The 16038-nt window shown below is 53.6% G+C and overlaps 1 protein-coding gene across 3 annotated transcripts in view; it reads left to right on the top strand.

Annotated features, from left to right (window-relative positions):
• Nucleotides 1-16038, top strand: part of CHERP (calcium homeostasis endoplasmic reticulum protein) — a 200358-nt gene that overhangs the window by 147491 nt on the left and 36829 nt on the right. For all 3 annotated transcript variants that reach the window (XM_075315030.1, XM_075315049.1, XM_075315041.1), the window contains exons 14-15: nt 656-802; nt 905-1015. In XM_075315030.1, coding sequence (XP_075171145.1) covers nt 656-802; nt 905-1015 — 258 coding nt within the window. The remainder of the gene's footprint in view (nt 1-655; nt 803-904; nt 1016-16038) is intronic.

Here is a 16038-nt window from a genome sequence, read left to right on the forward strand (position 1 = left end):
ATAAGCTGCTCACGGTCAATAGACAATGTACATAGAAAGCTGTGGTGTGCGCAGTTAATCATCTGAGCACTGCTACATGTAAGAACTATGTTTGTGTCACAACTGTTGCACCCAGTAAACTAAATGATACAATGTTGTAATCCGGGTCTCTCTTCCTATATAATGCTGCTCTTAGAGGAGGTAGCAAAAAACCTGGTGAAAGATTCCCTTTAACTCTGGGCTCTTCCCTGAGATAACTCTGTGCCCTCAGTGCTCCATGCCTGGGCTGATTCAACAGTACTAATGCTGTGTAAACTGAGTCTGTACTTATTGAATAGCACCAACAATAGTCCGTCATTTGTACATTAGAATTGGTTCAGTCATGGAGAAGTCACGGGGGGAGGCAACTGTGAAGAGTGTGAATGCAATGATTGGGCTACTGCTTCTTGGAACCTTTTGCTTGATCAATAAACATGTATGGTGAAGGAGATCTAAAACCACTAGGTCCACATGTTTATAGACTCTTTAAGGCACAAGCTCTCTTTAGCTAATTTTTTATTTTTTTTTGCTCACTAAAATATTTGTTTTATAAATATGGCTTGCCTGTACAGAACTAACTTTTAAATAGGTGTATTTTTATGGCATGCATTAACAAAGTTACTCTTCTTCTGTCTAGGCAATCAAGATCCAACAGTCGATCAAAAAGTCGTGGTGGATCTTCTTCACGTTCCAATTCCCAATCTTCAAAGTCCTCTCGCTCATACTCCAGGTCTCGTTCCAGATCTCAATCCAGATCCCGGTCTTATTCCAGATCCAGATCAAGGTTAGGCATGCAAGTCCCATTCGGCAATTGGAAATTGTTTCAATATGCCCATGATTTTTGTTTTTAGTGCTTCGTCATCTATTATGTGTGTTAAATTTTTAGGAGCAGAAGTCGGTCTAGGTCATCCCAAAGTCGCTCAAGGTCTCGATCTAGGTCACAATCATTTTCACCTGGAAGAAAACGGAGATCTCGGTCTCGCAGTGCAACTCCACCGTAAGTAAAAGCAGGCATAATGGTAGTGCCGGGACACCTGTGATACTAAACTGCTGTTTTTGGAATGCAAAATATGTCCTACATCCAGGGATCAGCAACCTTTGGCAGTCCAGCTGCTATGAAACTAGAACACACAACATGTAGGGAGTTGTAGTTTCACAAATGCTGGACTGCTAAAGATGGCAGAGCCCTGTTGTAGACCTTAAAGGTGTATTACCATCTCCAAGATCCTATCCCAAAATGTTGTAGTGGTAGTTGTGGAGTTGGTTGTTGCAAATACCTCCAAATAGAAATGTAGTATAGTTCTTCTGATTCACTGTCACTTATCTCTTGTTCAGGGCATTGCAAGGCCTTAGGTATCCATGGTTATGACTGTATGCGTGGTCGTAGCCATGGATACCTAAGGTCCTGGAATGCCCTGGACAATGAGGTAAGTGACATAGCTAATCAAGAGAACTAAACTATATTTCTTTGTCGCTCCATTGGGAGACCCAGACAATTGGGTGTATAGCTTCTGCCTCCGGAGGCCACACAAAGTATTACACTTTAAAAAGTGTAACCCCTCCCCTCTGCCTATACACCCTCCCGTGGATCACGGGCTCCTCAGTTTTATGCTTTGTGTGGAAGGAGGCAGACATCCACTCATGCATTCTCATATTAGTTATGTCGGTTGGAAGAAAAGAGGGCCCCCACGGGGTCCCCGGCATGTTCCCTTCTCACCCCACTACGTCGGCGGTGTTGTTAAGGTTGAGGTACCCATTGCGGGTACAAAGGCCGGAGCCTCATGCCGTCTCCTTCACCATCCCTTAGCGGCTCTGGGAGAAGTGGGATCCTGAGCGGTCATCCATTTACTGGGACCGTGCTCCCTCCGCAGCCCCTGTGGGAATCTGCCGGAGTCTATTCAACCTCAGGGTCCGGGCCCTGCAACTCTAAGGTACTCTGTGTCCCCATTGGGGTCTGTGCAGGAGCACACCTTCTTCCCGGACGCTGCGGCAGCTGCTGAATTGAGAAGGCCGGCGGACTTCCGCGCCGACCGTGCCTGCTTGTCGGGCACGGTCTCAAATTTAGTCCCCGGCTTCATCGCGGCCTAGTCGCAAAAATCCCGCCCCCGGGCCTGCCTGTCAGGGGTAAGGGCGGGACTGCCGACCTGACGTCGGATGTGAGGGCTGGAGCATCCTGCATATTTCCTCCCCCCTCACTGATCACTGTGGGGACCCCAGATTCCCGCACTTTTCCTGCGCCGCCCACGGCTCCACTCCTCCCCTGAGAGCTCCGGCAGCCATTTTTTGGGCATTCTGCCGGTGGAGGATTCTCAGGAACAGCTCTGCAGCTCCGGGGGACCTAAGGCAGGGAATCTGGAGGACACACACACTCCGCTTGTTAGCGGTCGGTAAGCCACACCGGTCACCCGGTGCTGGTCCCCCCTAGGGTGCCGGAATAGATACGTATTTATATATATATTTCTGTTCGGTCGGGCTGTATACCCTTTTTTGCCCATATACCCTCAGTGATCATTCTCCTAGGAGACAACAGCATGTCGTCCACAAGGAGCAAAGCTGTTGAGGCACAGGGTTTTTTTGCGGCCTGTACCTCTTGTGGGGCTATGTTACCTGCGGGTTCCACCTACCCTCACTGTGAGCAATGCTCGACCCCTGTTTCGCTTGCTCAGCCGGAGCCTCGGTCACTAGTGGGCCCCTCGGCTCATGTAGACCCCCCTGCTCCCCCTGTCCAGGCGGCAGGGACAGAGTTCGCCTCGTTTGCTGAGAAACTCTCTGAGTCACTTTCACAATCCATGGCTCAGTCTATGGACAAATGGTCTGCCAAGCTGCTAGAAGCTTTGCAGTCCAGACCGGTCCTTACACAGGCCCCGGCCCCTGTTGGATCGTCGCCTCCAGGCCCCTCTCGGTCCGCGCCGCAGCGCGCTCCCAGGTCGGGCCCTAGGTCCCACGTGGAGGACTCCTGCCCGGACCACAGTCCTAGACCGGCTAAGCGGGCTCGCTGGGAATCTTCCCCGACTTCTTCACGCTGCTCGGGTTCCCAGCTTGAGGACTCTCTGGAGGACGAGGCGGACGTCGCAGCTCAGGGCTCTGACCCTGACGTCGCCCTTAACCTTGATACACCTGAAGGGGACGCCTTAGTGAATGATCTTATCTCGTCCATCAACCAGGTGTTGGATCTCTCTCCCCCGCCTCCTACTGTAGAGGAGTCGGCGTTTCAGCAGGAGAAACACCAGTTTCGGTTCCCCAAAGAGACGCTGTCCAGAAGCCCAGAGTGGTTCCGGACAAGCGCTTTACTAAGCGCCTCACTGACACGCGTTACCCCTTCCCCTCTGAAGTCGTTAAGGGTTGGGCTCAATGTCCCAAGGTGGATCCTCCAGTCTCTAGATTGGCGGCTAGATCTGTGGTATCGGTTGCAGATGGCTCATCGCTAAAGGATGCCACTGACAGGCAGATAGAGCTCCTGGTGAAGTCCATCTATGAGGCCACGGGCGCGTCTTTTGCCCCGGCCTTTGCAGCCGTGTGGGCACTCCAAGCTATCTCAGCTTGTCTGGCTGAGATTAATGCTGTCACACGTAATTCTGCTCCGCAAGTTGCGTCTTTGACTTCTCAAGCGTCAGCTTTTTCTTCCTACGCCATGAACGCAGTCCTAGACTCTGCTAGCCGTACAGCTGTGGCATCCGCTAACTCTGTGGCAGTCCGCAGGGCCATGTGGCTGCGCGAATGGAAGGCAGACTCGGCCTCCAAGAGGTTCTTAACCGGTTTGCCGTTTCTGGCGAACGATTGTTTGGCGAACGATTGGATGAGATTATTAAGGAATCCAAGGGAAAGGACTCCTCCTTACCCCAGTCCAAACCTAAGAGACCTCAGCAACGGAAAATACAATCGAGGTTTCGGTCCTTTCGTCCCTCCGCCAAGCCCCAATCCTCTTCGTCCAGCAGGCCGGAGAAAGGCCAGAGGAACTCCTATGCGTGGCGGTCCAAGTCACGCCCCCAAAAGGCCGCAGGAGGCACTGCCTCCAAGGCGGCCTCCTCATGACTCTCGGCATCCCCTAGCCTCATCCTCGGTCGGTGGCAGGCTCTCCCGCTTTGGCGACGCCTGGTGGCCACATGTTCAAGACCGATGGGTGAGAGACATTCTGTCTCACGGTTACAGGATAGAGTTCAGCTCTCGTCCTGCGGCTCGTTTCTTCAGAACCTCTCCGCCCCCCGCTCAGGCCGACGCACTTTTTCAGGCAGTGGACGCTCTGAAGACAGAAGGAGTTGTGACCCCCGTTCCCCTTCAGGAACGTGGTCGCGGCTTTTACTCCAACTTGTTCGTGGTGCCAAAAAAGGACGGATCATTCCGTCCCGTTCTGGACCTCAAGCTGCTCAATAAACATGTGAGAACCAGACGGTTTCGGATGGAATCTCTCCGCTCGGTCATCGCCTCGATGTCACAAGGAGACTTCCTAGCATCGATCAACATCAAGGATGCTTATCTCCACGTGCCGATCGCACCCGAACATCAACGCTTCTTGCGTTTTGCCATCGGGGACGAACACCTCCAGTTCGTGGCATTGACTTTCGGCCTGGCGACAGCCCCACGGGTTTTCACCAAAGTCATGGCATCCGTCGTGGCGGTCCTACACTCTCAGGGCCACTCTGTGATTCCCTACTTAGACGATCTCCTAGTCAGGGCCCCTTCTCGGGTGGCGTGTCAACACAGCCTTACCGTCGCTCTGGCGACTCTCCAGCAGTTCGGGTGGATCATCAACTTCCCGAAATCCAAGTTGACACCGACCCAATCACTGACTTACCTCGGGATGGAGTTTCATACACAGTCAGCGGTAGTCAAGCTACCGCGGGACAAACAGCTTTCTCTGCAGGCAGGGGTGCAATCACTTCTTCGGAGTCAGTCACACCCTTTAAGGCGCCTCATGCACTTCCTGGGGAAGATGGTGGCAGCTATAGAGGCAGTCCTGTTCGCGCAATTCCATCTTCGGCCACTCCAATGGGACATTCTCCGCAAATGGGACAGGAGGTCGGCTTCCCTCGACAGGAACGTCTCTCTTTCCCTTGCAACCAAGACGTCACTTCAGTGGTGGCTCCTTCCCAATTCTCTATCGCAGGGAAAATTCTTCCTACCCCCAACCTGGGCTGTGGTCACCATGGACGCGAGCCTGTCAGGGTGGGGAGCGGTTTTTCTCCACCACAGGGCTCAGGGAACCTGGACTCCGATAGTCTTCCCTTCAGATCAATGTTCTGGAGATAAGGGCAGTGTATCTAGCCCTATTGGCTTTCCATCGGTGGCTGGAGGGCAGGCAGATCCGTATCCAGTCGGACAACGCCACTGCCGTCGCATACATCAACCACCAAGGCGGCACTCGCAGTCGTCAAGCCTTCCAGGAAGTCCGGCGGATTCTGCAGTGGGTGGAAGCCACAGCCTCCACCATCTCCGCAGTGTACATCCCGGGCGTAGAAAACTGGGAAGCAGATTTTCTCAGTCGTCAGGGCATGGATGCGGGGGAATGGTCTCTGCACCCAGAAGTGTTTCGAGAGATCTGTCGCCGCTGGGGAACGCCGGACGTCGATCTCATGGCGTCACGGCACAACAACAAAGTCCCGGCATTCATGGCACGGTCTCAGGATCACAGAGCTCTGGCAGCGGACGCGTTAGTTCAGGATTGGTCGCAGTTTCGACTGCCTTATGTGTTTCCTCCTCTGGCGATGCTGCCCAGAGTGTTACGCAAGATCAGGTCCGACTGCCGTCGCGCCATTCTCGTCGCTCCAGACTGGCCGAGGCGGTCGTGGTACCCGGATCTGTGGCATCTCACGGTGGGTCAACCGTGGGCGCTTCCAGACCGCCCAGACTTGCTGTCACAAGGCCCATTTTTCCATCTGAATTCTGTGGCCCTCAACCTGACTGTGTGGCCATTGAGTCCTTGCTCCTAGTGTCTTCAGGGTTATCTCAGGATGTCATTGCCACCATGAGACAGGCCAGGAAGCCAACGTCCGCCAAGATCTATTACAGGTCTTGGCAAATCTTCTTATCCTGGTGCTCTGATAACGGTTTTCCTCCATGGCCGTTTGCCTTACCCACTTTTCTTTCATTCCTTCAATCCGGAATGGACAAGGGTTTGTCACTCGGCTCTCTCAAGGGCCAAGTATCGGCGCTCTCCGTGTTTTTTCAAAAGCGTCTAGCCAGACTTCCGCAGGTCCGCACGTTCCTGCAGGGAGTTTGCCACATAGTCCCACCTTACAAGCGTCCGCTGGAACCCTGGGATCTTAACAGGGTGCTAACGGCTCTTCAGAAACCACCTTTCGAGCCGCTGCGGGATGTCTCTTTATCACGTCTTTCGCAGAAGGTGGCCTTTCTAGTGGCAGTTACATCACTCCGGAGAGTGTCTGAGCTTGCAGCGCTGTAATGCAAAGCCCCCTTCCTGGTGTTCCACCAGGATAAGGTGGTTCTGCGTCCGATCCCGGAATTTCTCCCTAAGGTGGTATCTCCTTTTCATCTCAATCAGGATATCTCCTTGCCTTCATTTTGCCCTAATCCAATTCACCAATGTGAAAAGGATTTGCACTCTTTGGATCTGGTGAGAGCACTCCGGCTCTACGTGTCTCGCACGGCGCCCCTTAGTCGTTCAGATGCGCTCTTTGTCCTTGTCGCTGGCCAGCGTAAGGGCTCGCAGGCTTCCAAGTCAACCTTGGCTCGGTGGATCAAGGAACCGATTCTCGAAGCCTACCGTTCTTCTGGGCTTCTGCTTCCTTCAGGGCTGAAAGCCCATTCTACCAGAGCCGTGGGTGCGTCCTGGGCATTGCGGCACCAGGCTACGGCTCAGCAGGTGTGTCAGGCAGCTACGTGGTCTAGTCTGCACACTTTCACGAAACACTATCAAGTGCATACCTATGCTTCGGCAGACGCCAGTCTAGGTAGGCGAGTCCTTCAGGCGGCGGTTGCCCACCTGTAAGAGGGGGCCGTTTCGGCTCTTTTTATTGAGGTATTCTTTTACCCACCCAGGGACTGCTCTTGGACGTCCCAATTGTCTGGGTCTCCCAATGGAGCGACAAAGAAGAAGGGAATTTTGTTTACTTACCGTAAATTCCTTTTCTTCTAGCTCCTATTGGGAGACCCAGCACCCGCCCCTGTTCCCTTCGGGCTGGTTGTTCTTTTGTGTACACATGTTGTTCATGTTGAATTGTTCTTTTGGTTCATGGTTTTCAGTTCTCCGAACATCCTTCGGATTGAATTTACCCTAGACCAATTTATAAGTTTTCTCCTTCCTGCTTTTGCACCAAAACTGAGGAGCCCGTGATCCACGGGAGGGTGTATAGGCAGAGGGGAGGGGTTACACTTTTTAAAGTGTAATACTTTGTGTGGCCTCCGGAGGCAGAAGCTATACACCCAATTGTCTGGGTCTCCTAATAGGAGCTAGAAGAAAAGGAATTTACGGTAAGTAAACAAAATTCCCTTCTTCTAATTAGAGGTATTTGCTAATAATATTAAATATTAGAATAGGTTCTTGGCGATGGGAATAATCCTTTAAACGAAGGGTCAACAAGTATTTACTTTTAATGAAGAGTATTTGGATGCTCACCCTAAATGTAAATGTTGTTTTTCGTAGCCTTCATTTGGGGACACACAAGCCATGAGTGTATGGAGGCTGACTAAGAATTACAAAAGCCGCCTCCTCCCCTGCAGGCGCTGTTCTATACAGGGTAGTGAAAAAGCAGTAGGAGAAGCTTTTACAATAATAATGTGCAGTCCAGGAAGAGTTCCTACACCACAATAAATGTAAACCTCCCAACAATGGAGGAGCTGAGAAAACTGCAAGAGAAATCATGGAAAGAGGTAGGTGTTAAGGGACACAACCATCACCAAATAGATACTTGGCAAAATGAGTCAAGACCCATCTAGAAGACATGCTTTAGGTCCCAAATGAGAATGACCTGTCTGGGAAGAAAACACACCAATTGAAATGAGAAGATGGAGAACGCGATCTAGTATTCCCTGGCTCAGACTGCCAGGACTCTATGAAGACCACCTTTGAAACTGAGGGTAAGGGCAGAACAAAAGACCTTAGCCAACCACCCCAATGGGGATATTTTGTCAGGAAATCAATGTTTCTTTGTCGCTCCATTGGGAGACCCAGACAATTGGGTGTATAGGCTATGCCTCCGGAGGCCGCACAAAGTATTACACTAAAAGTGTAAAGCCCCTCCCCTTCTGCCTATACACCCCCCCGTGCTCCCACGGGCTCCTCAGTTTTTATGCTTTGTGCGAAGGAGGCAGACATGCACGCACAGCTCCACAGATTAGTCAGCAGCAGCTGCTGACTATGTCGGATGGAAGAAAAGTGGGCCCATATAGGGCCCCCAGCATGCTCCCTTCTCACCCCACTCTTGTCGGCGGTGTTGTTAAGGTTGAGGTATCCATTGCGGGTACGGAGGCTGGAGCCCACATGCTGTTTTCCTTCCCCATCCCCCTTAGGGCTCTGGGTGAAGTGGAATTCTAACGGTCTCCAGGCACTGAGACCGTGCTTCATCCATAACTCCTGAGGAGCCTGCTGGATAGGAGCCGGGTATCGTTCAGGGACATGGCCCTGCTACTTTAAGGTACTCTGTGTCCCCGTTGGGACCGCGCACAGCAACACTCCAGCATTGCTGGGTGTGCTAGTGCACCGGGGACCGCGGCGCTGACCGCGTTTGTGCCATTATACACTGCAGCGTCGCTGAGTGTATTTGTGTATGGGGACTACCGCGCTGACGGCCGCTGCCATTGTTTTTACTTATGCGCGGCTGGGACTGTTAGTGCGCCGGGGACTCTGCGCCGGCCGCGCTTATACGGCGGCCGCGCTTATAACTCGAGTCCCCGGCTTTTGGGCCTAGTCTCTGTTTCTTCCCGCCCCCAGCCCTGCCAGTCAGGGGAAGGGCGGGACGCTGTACAGCACGGCAGCACTGAGGGCTGGAGCATGCTTTGCATACTCCACCTCCCTCACTGTGCACAGTGAGGCACCAGCTCCCGCACTTTCTGGGTCACGCCCACGGCTCCCTCCTCTCCTCAGGACGCCGGCAGCCATTCCTGTCAGCCCCTTGGACGCTGCAGAGGGGAGACAAACTCTGGGGGACCCAGGCAGGGATTCTGGTAGCCACACAACCGCTTTAAGCGGGCGGTAAGCAGCACCTGAGGGCCCCACTTGTACAGAAGTGTGATTATAGTTTAAATTTTTAAGGCTATATGTTACACTGTATGGTGCACAGTTGTTTTCTGGCTATATACCCTGTTGTGTTGCTCAAAGGAGCAACAATATGTCGCCCACAAGAAGCTGGGGTGCCAAAACACAGGCTTACTATGCTGCCTGCGCCGCATGTATAACCTGGCTACCGGCAGATTCCACTGACCCTCATTATGTGCACTGCTCGGCCCCTGTGGCATTTACTCAGCCGGAGCCTCTGCTAAGGGGGGCCCAGGGGGAACAACCAGCCACTCCAGGCGACAGGGACGGAGTTTGCAGTTTTTTACTGACAGACTTTCTGAGACTATAGCTAAAATACTAAAAGCTTGCAGTCCAGACCGGTATCTCAGACCATGGGCACTGTGGAATCACTGCCCCCTAGTTCCCCTCAGTTGGAACAACAATGTCCCCCCGGGGTGTCTTATAGATCCCAGGGTGAGGTCTCTGACACGGACCGCTGTCCCAGACCGCCCAAGCGAGCTCGCTTGGAAATCCCCTCGACCTCATCACATTGTTCAGGGTCTCAGAGAGATGACTCTCTGTATGATGAAGCGAATAGCTGATCAGGATTCTGATCCTGAGGCCGTTCTCAACCTTGATTCTCCTGATGGGGACGCCATAGTGAATGATCTTATTGCGTCCATAAATAAGATGTTGGATATGTCTCCCTCAGCTCCTCCAGCAGAGGAGTCAGCTTCTTAGCAGGAGAAGTTCCGTTTCAGGTTCCCCAAGCGTACAGCGAGTATGTTTCTGGATCACTCCGACTTCAGAGAGGCAGTCCAGAAACACAGAGTTTGTCCAGATAAGCGTTTTTCCAAGCGCCTTAAGGATACACGTTATCCCTTCCCCCCTGACGTGGTGAAGGGCTGGGCTCAGTGTCCCAAGGTGGATCCTCCAATCTCCAGACTGGCGGCTAGATCCATAGTTGCAGTTGAAGATAGCGCTTCACTCAAGGATGCCACTGCCAGACAGATGGAGCTCTGGTTGAAATCCATCTATGAGGCTATCGGCGCATCTTTCACTCCAGCATTCGCAGCAGTATGGGCACTCCAAGCTATCTCAGCGGGTCAAGCCCAAATTGACGCACTCACACGTACGTCTGCGCCGCAAGTGGCTTCCATAACCTCTCAAACGTCGGCATTTGCGTCCTACGCTATTAATGCTATCCTGGACTCTGCGAGCCGTACGGCGGTTGCAGCCGACAATTCGGTGGCATTACGCCTCACACCGCATCCTCGGTCGGTGGCAGGCTCTCCCTCTTCTGCGACACCTGGCTGCCGCAGGTAAAAGACCGATGGGTGAGAGACATTCTGTCTCACGGTTACAGGATAGAGTTCAGCTCTCGTCCTCCGACTCGATTCTTCAGAACATTTCCGCCTCCCGAGCGAGCCGATGCTCTTCTGCAGGAGTTGGACACTCTGAAGGTAGAAGGAGTGGTGATCCCTGTCCCTCTTCGGCAACAGGGTCACGGTTTTTACTCCAACCTGTTTGTGGTTCCAAAGAAGGACGTGTCTTTCCGTCCTGTCCTGGACCTAAAACTGCTCAACAAACACGTAAAGACCAGGCGGTTCCGGATGGAATCCCTCCGCTCCGTCATCGCCTCAATGTCCCAAGGAGTTTTCCTTGCATCGGTCGATATCAAAGATGCTTATCTTCACGCTCCGATTGCTCCAGAGCATCAGCGCTTCCTGCGCTTCGCCATAGGAGACGAACACCTCCAGTTCGTGGCACTGCCGTTCGGCCTGGCGACAGCCCCCCGGGTTTTCACCAAGGTCATGGCTACAGTAGTCGCGGTCCTCCACTGCCAGGGTCACTCGGTGATCCCTTACTTAGACGATCTGCTGGTCAAGGCTCCCTCCCAAGAGGCATGCCAGCACAGCCTCAACGCTACTCTGGAGACTCTCCAGAGTTTCGGGTGGATCATCAATTTTCCAAAGTCAAATCTGACACCGGCCCAATCGCTGACATATCTTGGCATGGAGTTTCATACCCTCTCAGCGATGGTGATGCTTCCGCTGAACAAACAGCGTTCACTACAGACGGGGGTGCAATCTCTCCTTCAAGGTCAGTCACACCCCTTGAGGCGCCTCATGCACTTCCTGGGGAAGATGGTGGCAGCAATGGAGGCAGTCCCTTTCGCGCAGTTTCACCTGCGTCCTCTTCAATGGGACATCCTACGCAAATGGGACAGGAAACAGACGTCCCTCGACAGGAACGTCCACCTCTCTCAGGCAACCAAAGCTTCCCTTCGGTGGTGGCTTCTTCCCACTTCATTATCAAAGGGGAAATCCTTCCTACCCCCATCCTGGGCGGTGGTCACGACGGACGCGAGTCTGTCAGGGTGGGGAGCAGTTTTTTCTCCACCACAGGGCTCAGGGTACGTGGACTCAGCAAGAGTCCTCGCTTCAGATCAATGTTCTGGGGATCAGGGCAGTGTATCTGGCCCTAAAAAAGTTCCAGCAGTGGCTGGAAGGCTAGCAGATCCGAATTCGGTCGGACAACTCCACAGCGGTGGCATACATCAACCACCAAGGCGGGACACGCAGGCGGCAAGCCTTCCAGGAAGTCCGGCGGATTCTACTGTGGGTGGAAGCCACAGCCTACACCATATCCGCAGTTCACATCCCAGGCGTAGAAAACTGGGAAGCAGACTTTCTCAGTCGCCAGGGCATTGACGCAGGGGAATGGTCCCTTCACCCGGACGGGTTTCAGGAGATATGTTGCCACTGGGGCATGCCGGACGGCGACCTAATGGCGTCCCGGCACAACAACAAGGTACCGACGTTCATGGCACGGTCTCAAGATCCCAGAGCTATGGCGGCAGACGCCTTAGTTCAGGATTGGTCGCAGTTTCAGCTCCCTTATGTGTTTCCTCCGCTGGCACTGTTGCCCAGAGTGTTACGCAAGATCAGGGCCGACTGCCACCGCGTCATCCTCGTCGCTCCAGACTGGCCGAGGAGGTCGTGGTACCCGGATCTGTGGCATCTCACGGTCGGCCAACCGTGGGCGCTACCAGACCGACCAGACCTGCTGTCTCAAGGGCCGTTTTTCCATCTGAATTCTGCAGCCCTCAACCTGACTGTGTGGCCATTGAGTCCTGGATCCTAGCGTCTTCAGGATTATCTCAAGAGGTCATTGCCACTATGAGACAGGCTAGGAAACCAGCGTCCGCCAAGATCTTCCACAGGACGTGGAAAATTTTACTGTCGTGGTGCTCTGCTCAGAGTTTTTTCTCCCTGGCCATTTGCCTTGCCCATTTTTCTGTCCTTCCTTCAATCTGGACTGGAAAAGGGTTTGTCGCTCGGCTCCCTTAAGGGACAAGTCTCAGCGCTCTCTGTGTTTTTCCAGAAGCGCCTAGCCAGACTTCCACAGGTACGCACTTTCCTGCAGGGGGTTTGTCACATCGTTCCTCCTTACAAGCGGCCGTTAGAACCCTGGGATCTGAACAGGGTGCTGATGGTTCTTCAGAAACCACCATTCAAGCCAATGAGGGATATTTCTTTGTCGCTCTATTGGGAGACCCAGACAATTGGGTGTATAGGCTATGCCTCCGGAGGCCGCACAAAGTATTACACTCAAAAGTGTTAAGCCCCTCCCCTTCTGCCTATACACCCCCCGTGCTCCCACGGGCTCCTCAGTTTTTTGCTTTGTGCGAAGGAGGTCAGACACGCACAGCACAGCTCCACAGATTAGTCAGCAGCAGCTGCTGACTATGTCGGTTGGAAGAAAAGTGGGCCCATATAGGGCCCCCAGCATGCTCCCTTCTCACCCCACTCTTGTCGGCGGTGTTGTTAAGGTTGAGGTATCCATTGCGAGTACAGAGGCTGGAGCCCACATGCTGCTTTCCTTCCCCATCCCCCTCAGGGCTCTGGGTGAAGTGGGATCCTATCGGTCTCCAGGCACTGAGACCGTGCTTCATCCACAACTCCTGTGGAGCCTGCTGGATAGGAGCCGGGTACAGTTCAGGGACATGGCCCTGCTACGTGAAGGTACTCTGTATCCCTGTGGGGACCGCGCACGGCAACACCTCAGCTTTGCTGGGTGTGCTAGTGCACCGGGGACCGCGGCGCTGACCGGGTTAAACTGTGCCATTACACACTCAGCGCTGCTGAGTGTGTTTATATGTAGGTGCTACCGCGCTAACCGCCGCTGCCATGGGAAACTGCGGCGCGGCTGGGACTTGTAGTTCGCCGGGGACTTCGGCGTCGGCCGCGCTTTTACGGCGGCCACGCGTATACTCGAGTCCCCGGCTTGCTTGCGGCCTAGTTTCCCTTTCTCCCGCCCTCAGCCCTGACAGGCAGGGGAAGGGCGGGACGCTGCACGGAACGAGCAGCACTGAGGGCTGGAGTATGATTTCCATACTCCACCCCCCTCACTGTGCACAGTGTGAGCACCTCGGCCACGCCCACGGCTCCCTCCTCTCGTCAGGACGCCGCAGCCATTTCTGTCAGCTCCTCCGACGCTGCAGAGAGGAACAAACCCTGGGAGACCCAGACACGGTCTCTGGTGGCCTCATAACCGCTTTAGGCGGATGGTAAGCAGCACCTGTGGTGCTAGCCCCATGGTGCTGTAGTGTATTGATACATTATTTGTTTATAGAATATATTTACATTGTATGAGCACAGTTCATTCTGGCTATATACCCTAGTGTGTTACTCAGGGAAAACAATAGCATGGCGCCCACAAAAGGCAGGGGTGCCAAAACACAGGCTTATTATGCTGCCTGCGTCGCTTGTACGACCCAGCTGCCGGCAGGTTCCATTGACCCTCATTGTGGCAATGTTCGGCCCCTGTGACACTTCTTCAGCCAGGGCCTCTGCTAAGAGGGGCCCAGGGGGAGCCACCTGTTGACACTGTCCTAGTGATGGGGACGGAGTTTGCAAAACTCTCTGAGACTATGACTAGGATACTAGAAGCCTTGCAGTCCAGGCCGGTATCTCAGCAAAGGGACTCTGTTGAATCATTGTTCCCTGGCCCCCCTCAGTTGGACCATCAATGTCCTCCCGGGGTATCTCGTACATCCCAGGCTGAGGGATCTGACTTAGACCCCAGCCCCAGACCGACTAAGCGGGCTCGCTTAGAATTTCCCTCGACATCATATTGTTCAGGGTCTCGGCGGGGGGAATCTCTGGTTGATGATGCGGAGACAGCTGATCAGGATTCTGATCCTGAGGGCGCTCTCAATCTTAATACTCCAGACGGGGACGCCATAGTGAACGTTCTTATTGCGTCCATCGATCAAATGCTGGATATTTCTCCCTCAGCTCCTCCGGCGGAGGAGTCAGCTTCTCTTACACCGAGTATGTTTCTGGACCACTCTGATTTCAGAGAGGCAGTCCAGATTCATCATGCTTGTCCAGATAAGCGGTTTTCTAAGCGCCTTAAGGATACACGTTATCCTTTTCCCCCTGACGTGGTTAAAGGTTGGACTCAGTGTCCCAAAGTGGATCCTCCAATCTCCAGACTGGCAGCTAGATCCATACTTGCAGTGGAAGAGGGGGCCTCGCTCAAGGATGCCACTGACAGGCAGATGGAGCTCTGGTTGAAATCCATCTATGAAGCTATCGGAGCTTCTTTTGCCCCAGCATTCGCAGCCGTATGGGCGCTACAAGCTATCTCAGCAGGTCAAGCACAAATTGAAGCAGCCACATGCACGGCCGCGCCACAAGTGGCATCCATTACCACCCAGACCTCGGCAATTGCGTCTTACGCTATTATTGCTGTCCTGGACTCTGCGAGCCGTACGGCGGTCGCGGCCGCCAATTCGGTGGTACTCCGCAGGACCTTGTGGCTACGGGAATGGAAGGCAGATTCTGCTTCCAAAAAAGCGCTTAACCAGTTTGCCAATTTCTGGCGACAGGCTGTTTGGCGAGCGTCTGGATGAAATCATCACACAATCCAAGGGAAAGGATACATCCTTACCCCAGTCCAAACAGGACATACCCCAACAGAGGAGAAGGCAGTCGAGGTTTCGGTCCTTTCAGGGCGGGGCAGGTTCCAATTCTCCTCGTCCAAAAGGTCTCAGAAAGAACAAAGGAACTTTGATGCATGGCGGTCTAAGTCACGTCCTTAAAAGGCCACCGGAGGCGCCGCTAACAAAGCGGCTTCCTCATGACTTTCGACCTCCTCTAGTAGCATCCTCGGTCGGTGGCAGGCTCTCACGCTTTTGCGACACCTGGCTGCCACAAATAAAAGACCGCTGGGTGAGGGACATTCTGTCTCACGGTTACAAGATTGAGTTCACCTCTCGTCCCCCGACTCGATTCTTCAGGTCACTTCCGCCTCCCTAGCGAGCCGAGGCTCTTATGCAGGCGCTGTGCACTCTGAAGGCAGAAGGAGTGGTGATCCCGGTTCCTCTTCAGTAACTGAGCCACGGTTTTTACTCCATCTTGTTTGTGGTCCCAAAGGAGGACGGGTCTTTCCGCCCGGTCCTGGACCTGAAACTGCTCAACAAACATGTAAAACCAGACGGTTCAGGATGGAATCCCTCCGCTCCGTCATCGCCTCAATGTCCCAAGGAGATTTGCATCGATCGATATCAAAGATGCTTATCTCCACGTACCGATTGCTCCAGAGCCCAGCGCTTCTTGCGCTTCGCCATAGGAAACGAACACCTGCAATTCGTGGCACTGCCGTTCGGCCTGGCAACAGCCCCACGGGTTTTTACCAAGGTTATGGCTACTGTAGTAGCGCTCCTACACTCGCAGGGTCACTCGGTGATCCCGTACTTGGATGCTGATCAAGGCACCCTCCCAAGAGGCATGCCAACGCAGCCTCGACGCTTCCCTGGAGACTCTCCATGGTGTCGG

This window comes from Anomaloglossus baeobatrachus, chromosome 1 (genome assembly GCF_048569485.1).
Source record: "Anomaloglossus baeobatrachus isolate aAnoBae1 chromosome 1, aAnoBae1.hap1, whole genome shotgun sequence".
Classification (NCBI taxonomy): domain Eukaryota; kingdom Metazoa; phylum Chordata; class Amphibia; order Anura; family Aromobatidae; genus Anomaloglossus; species Anomaloglossus baeobatrachus.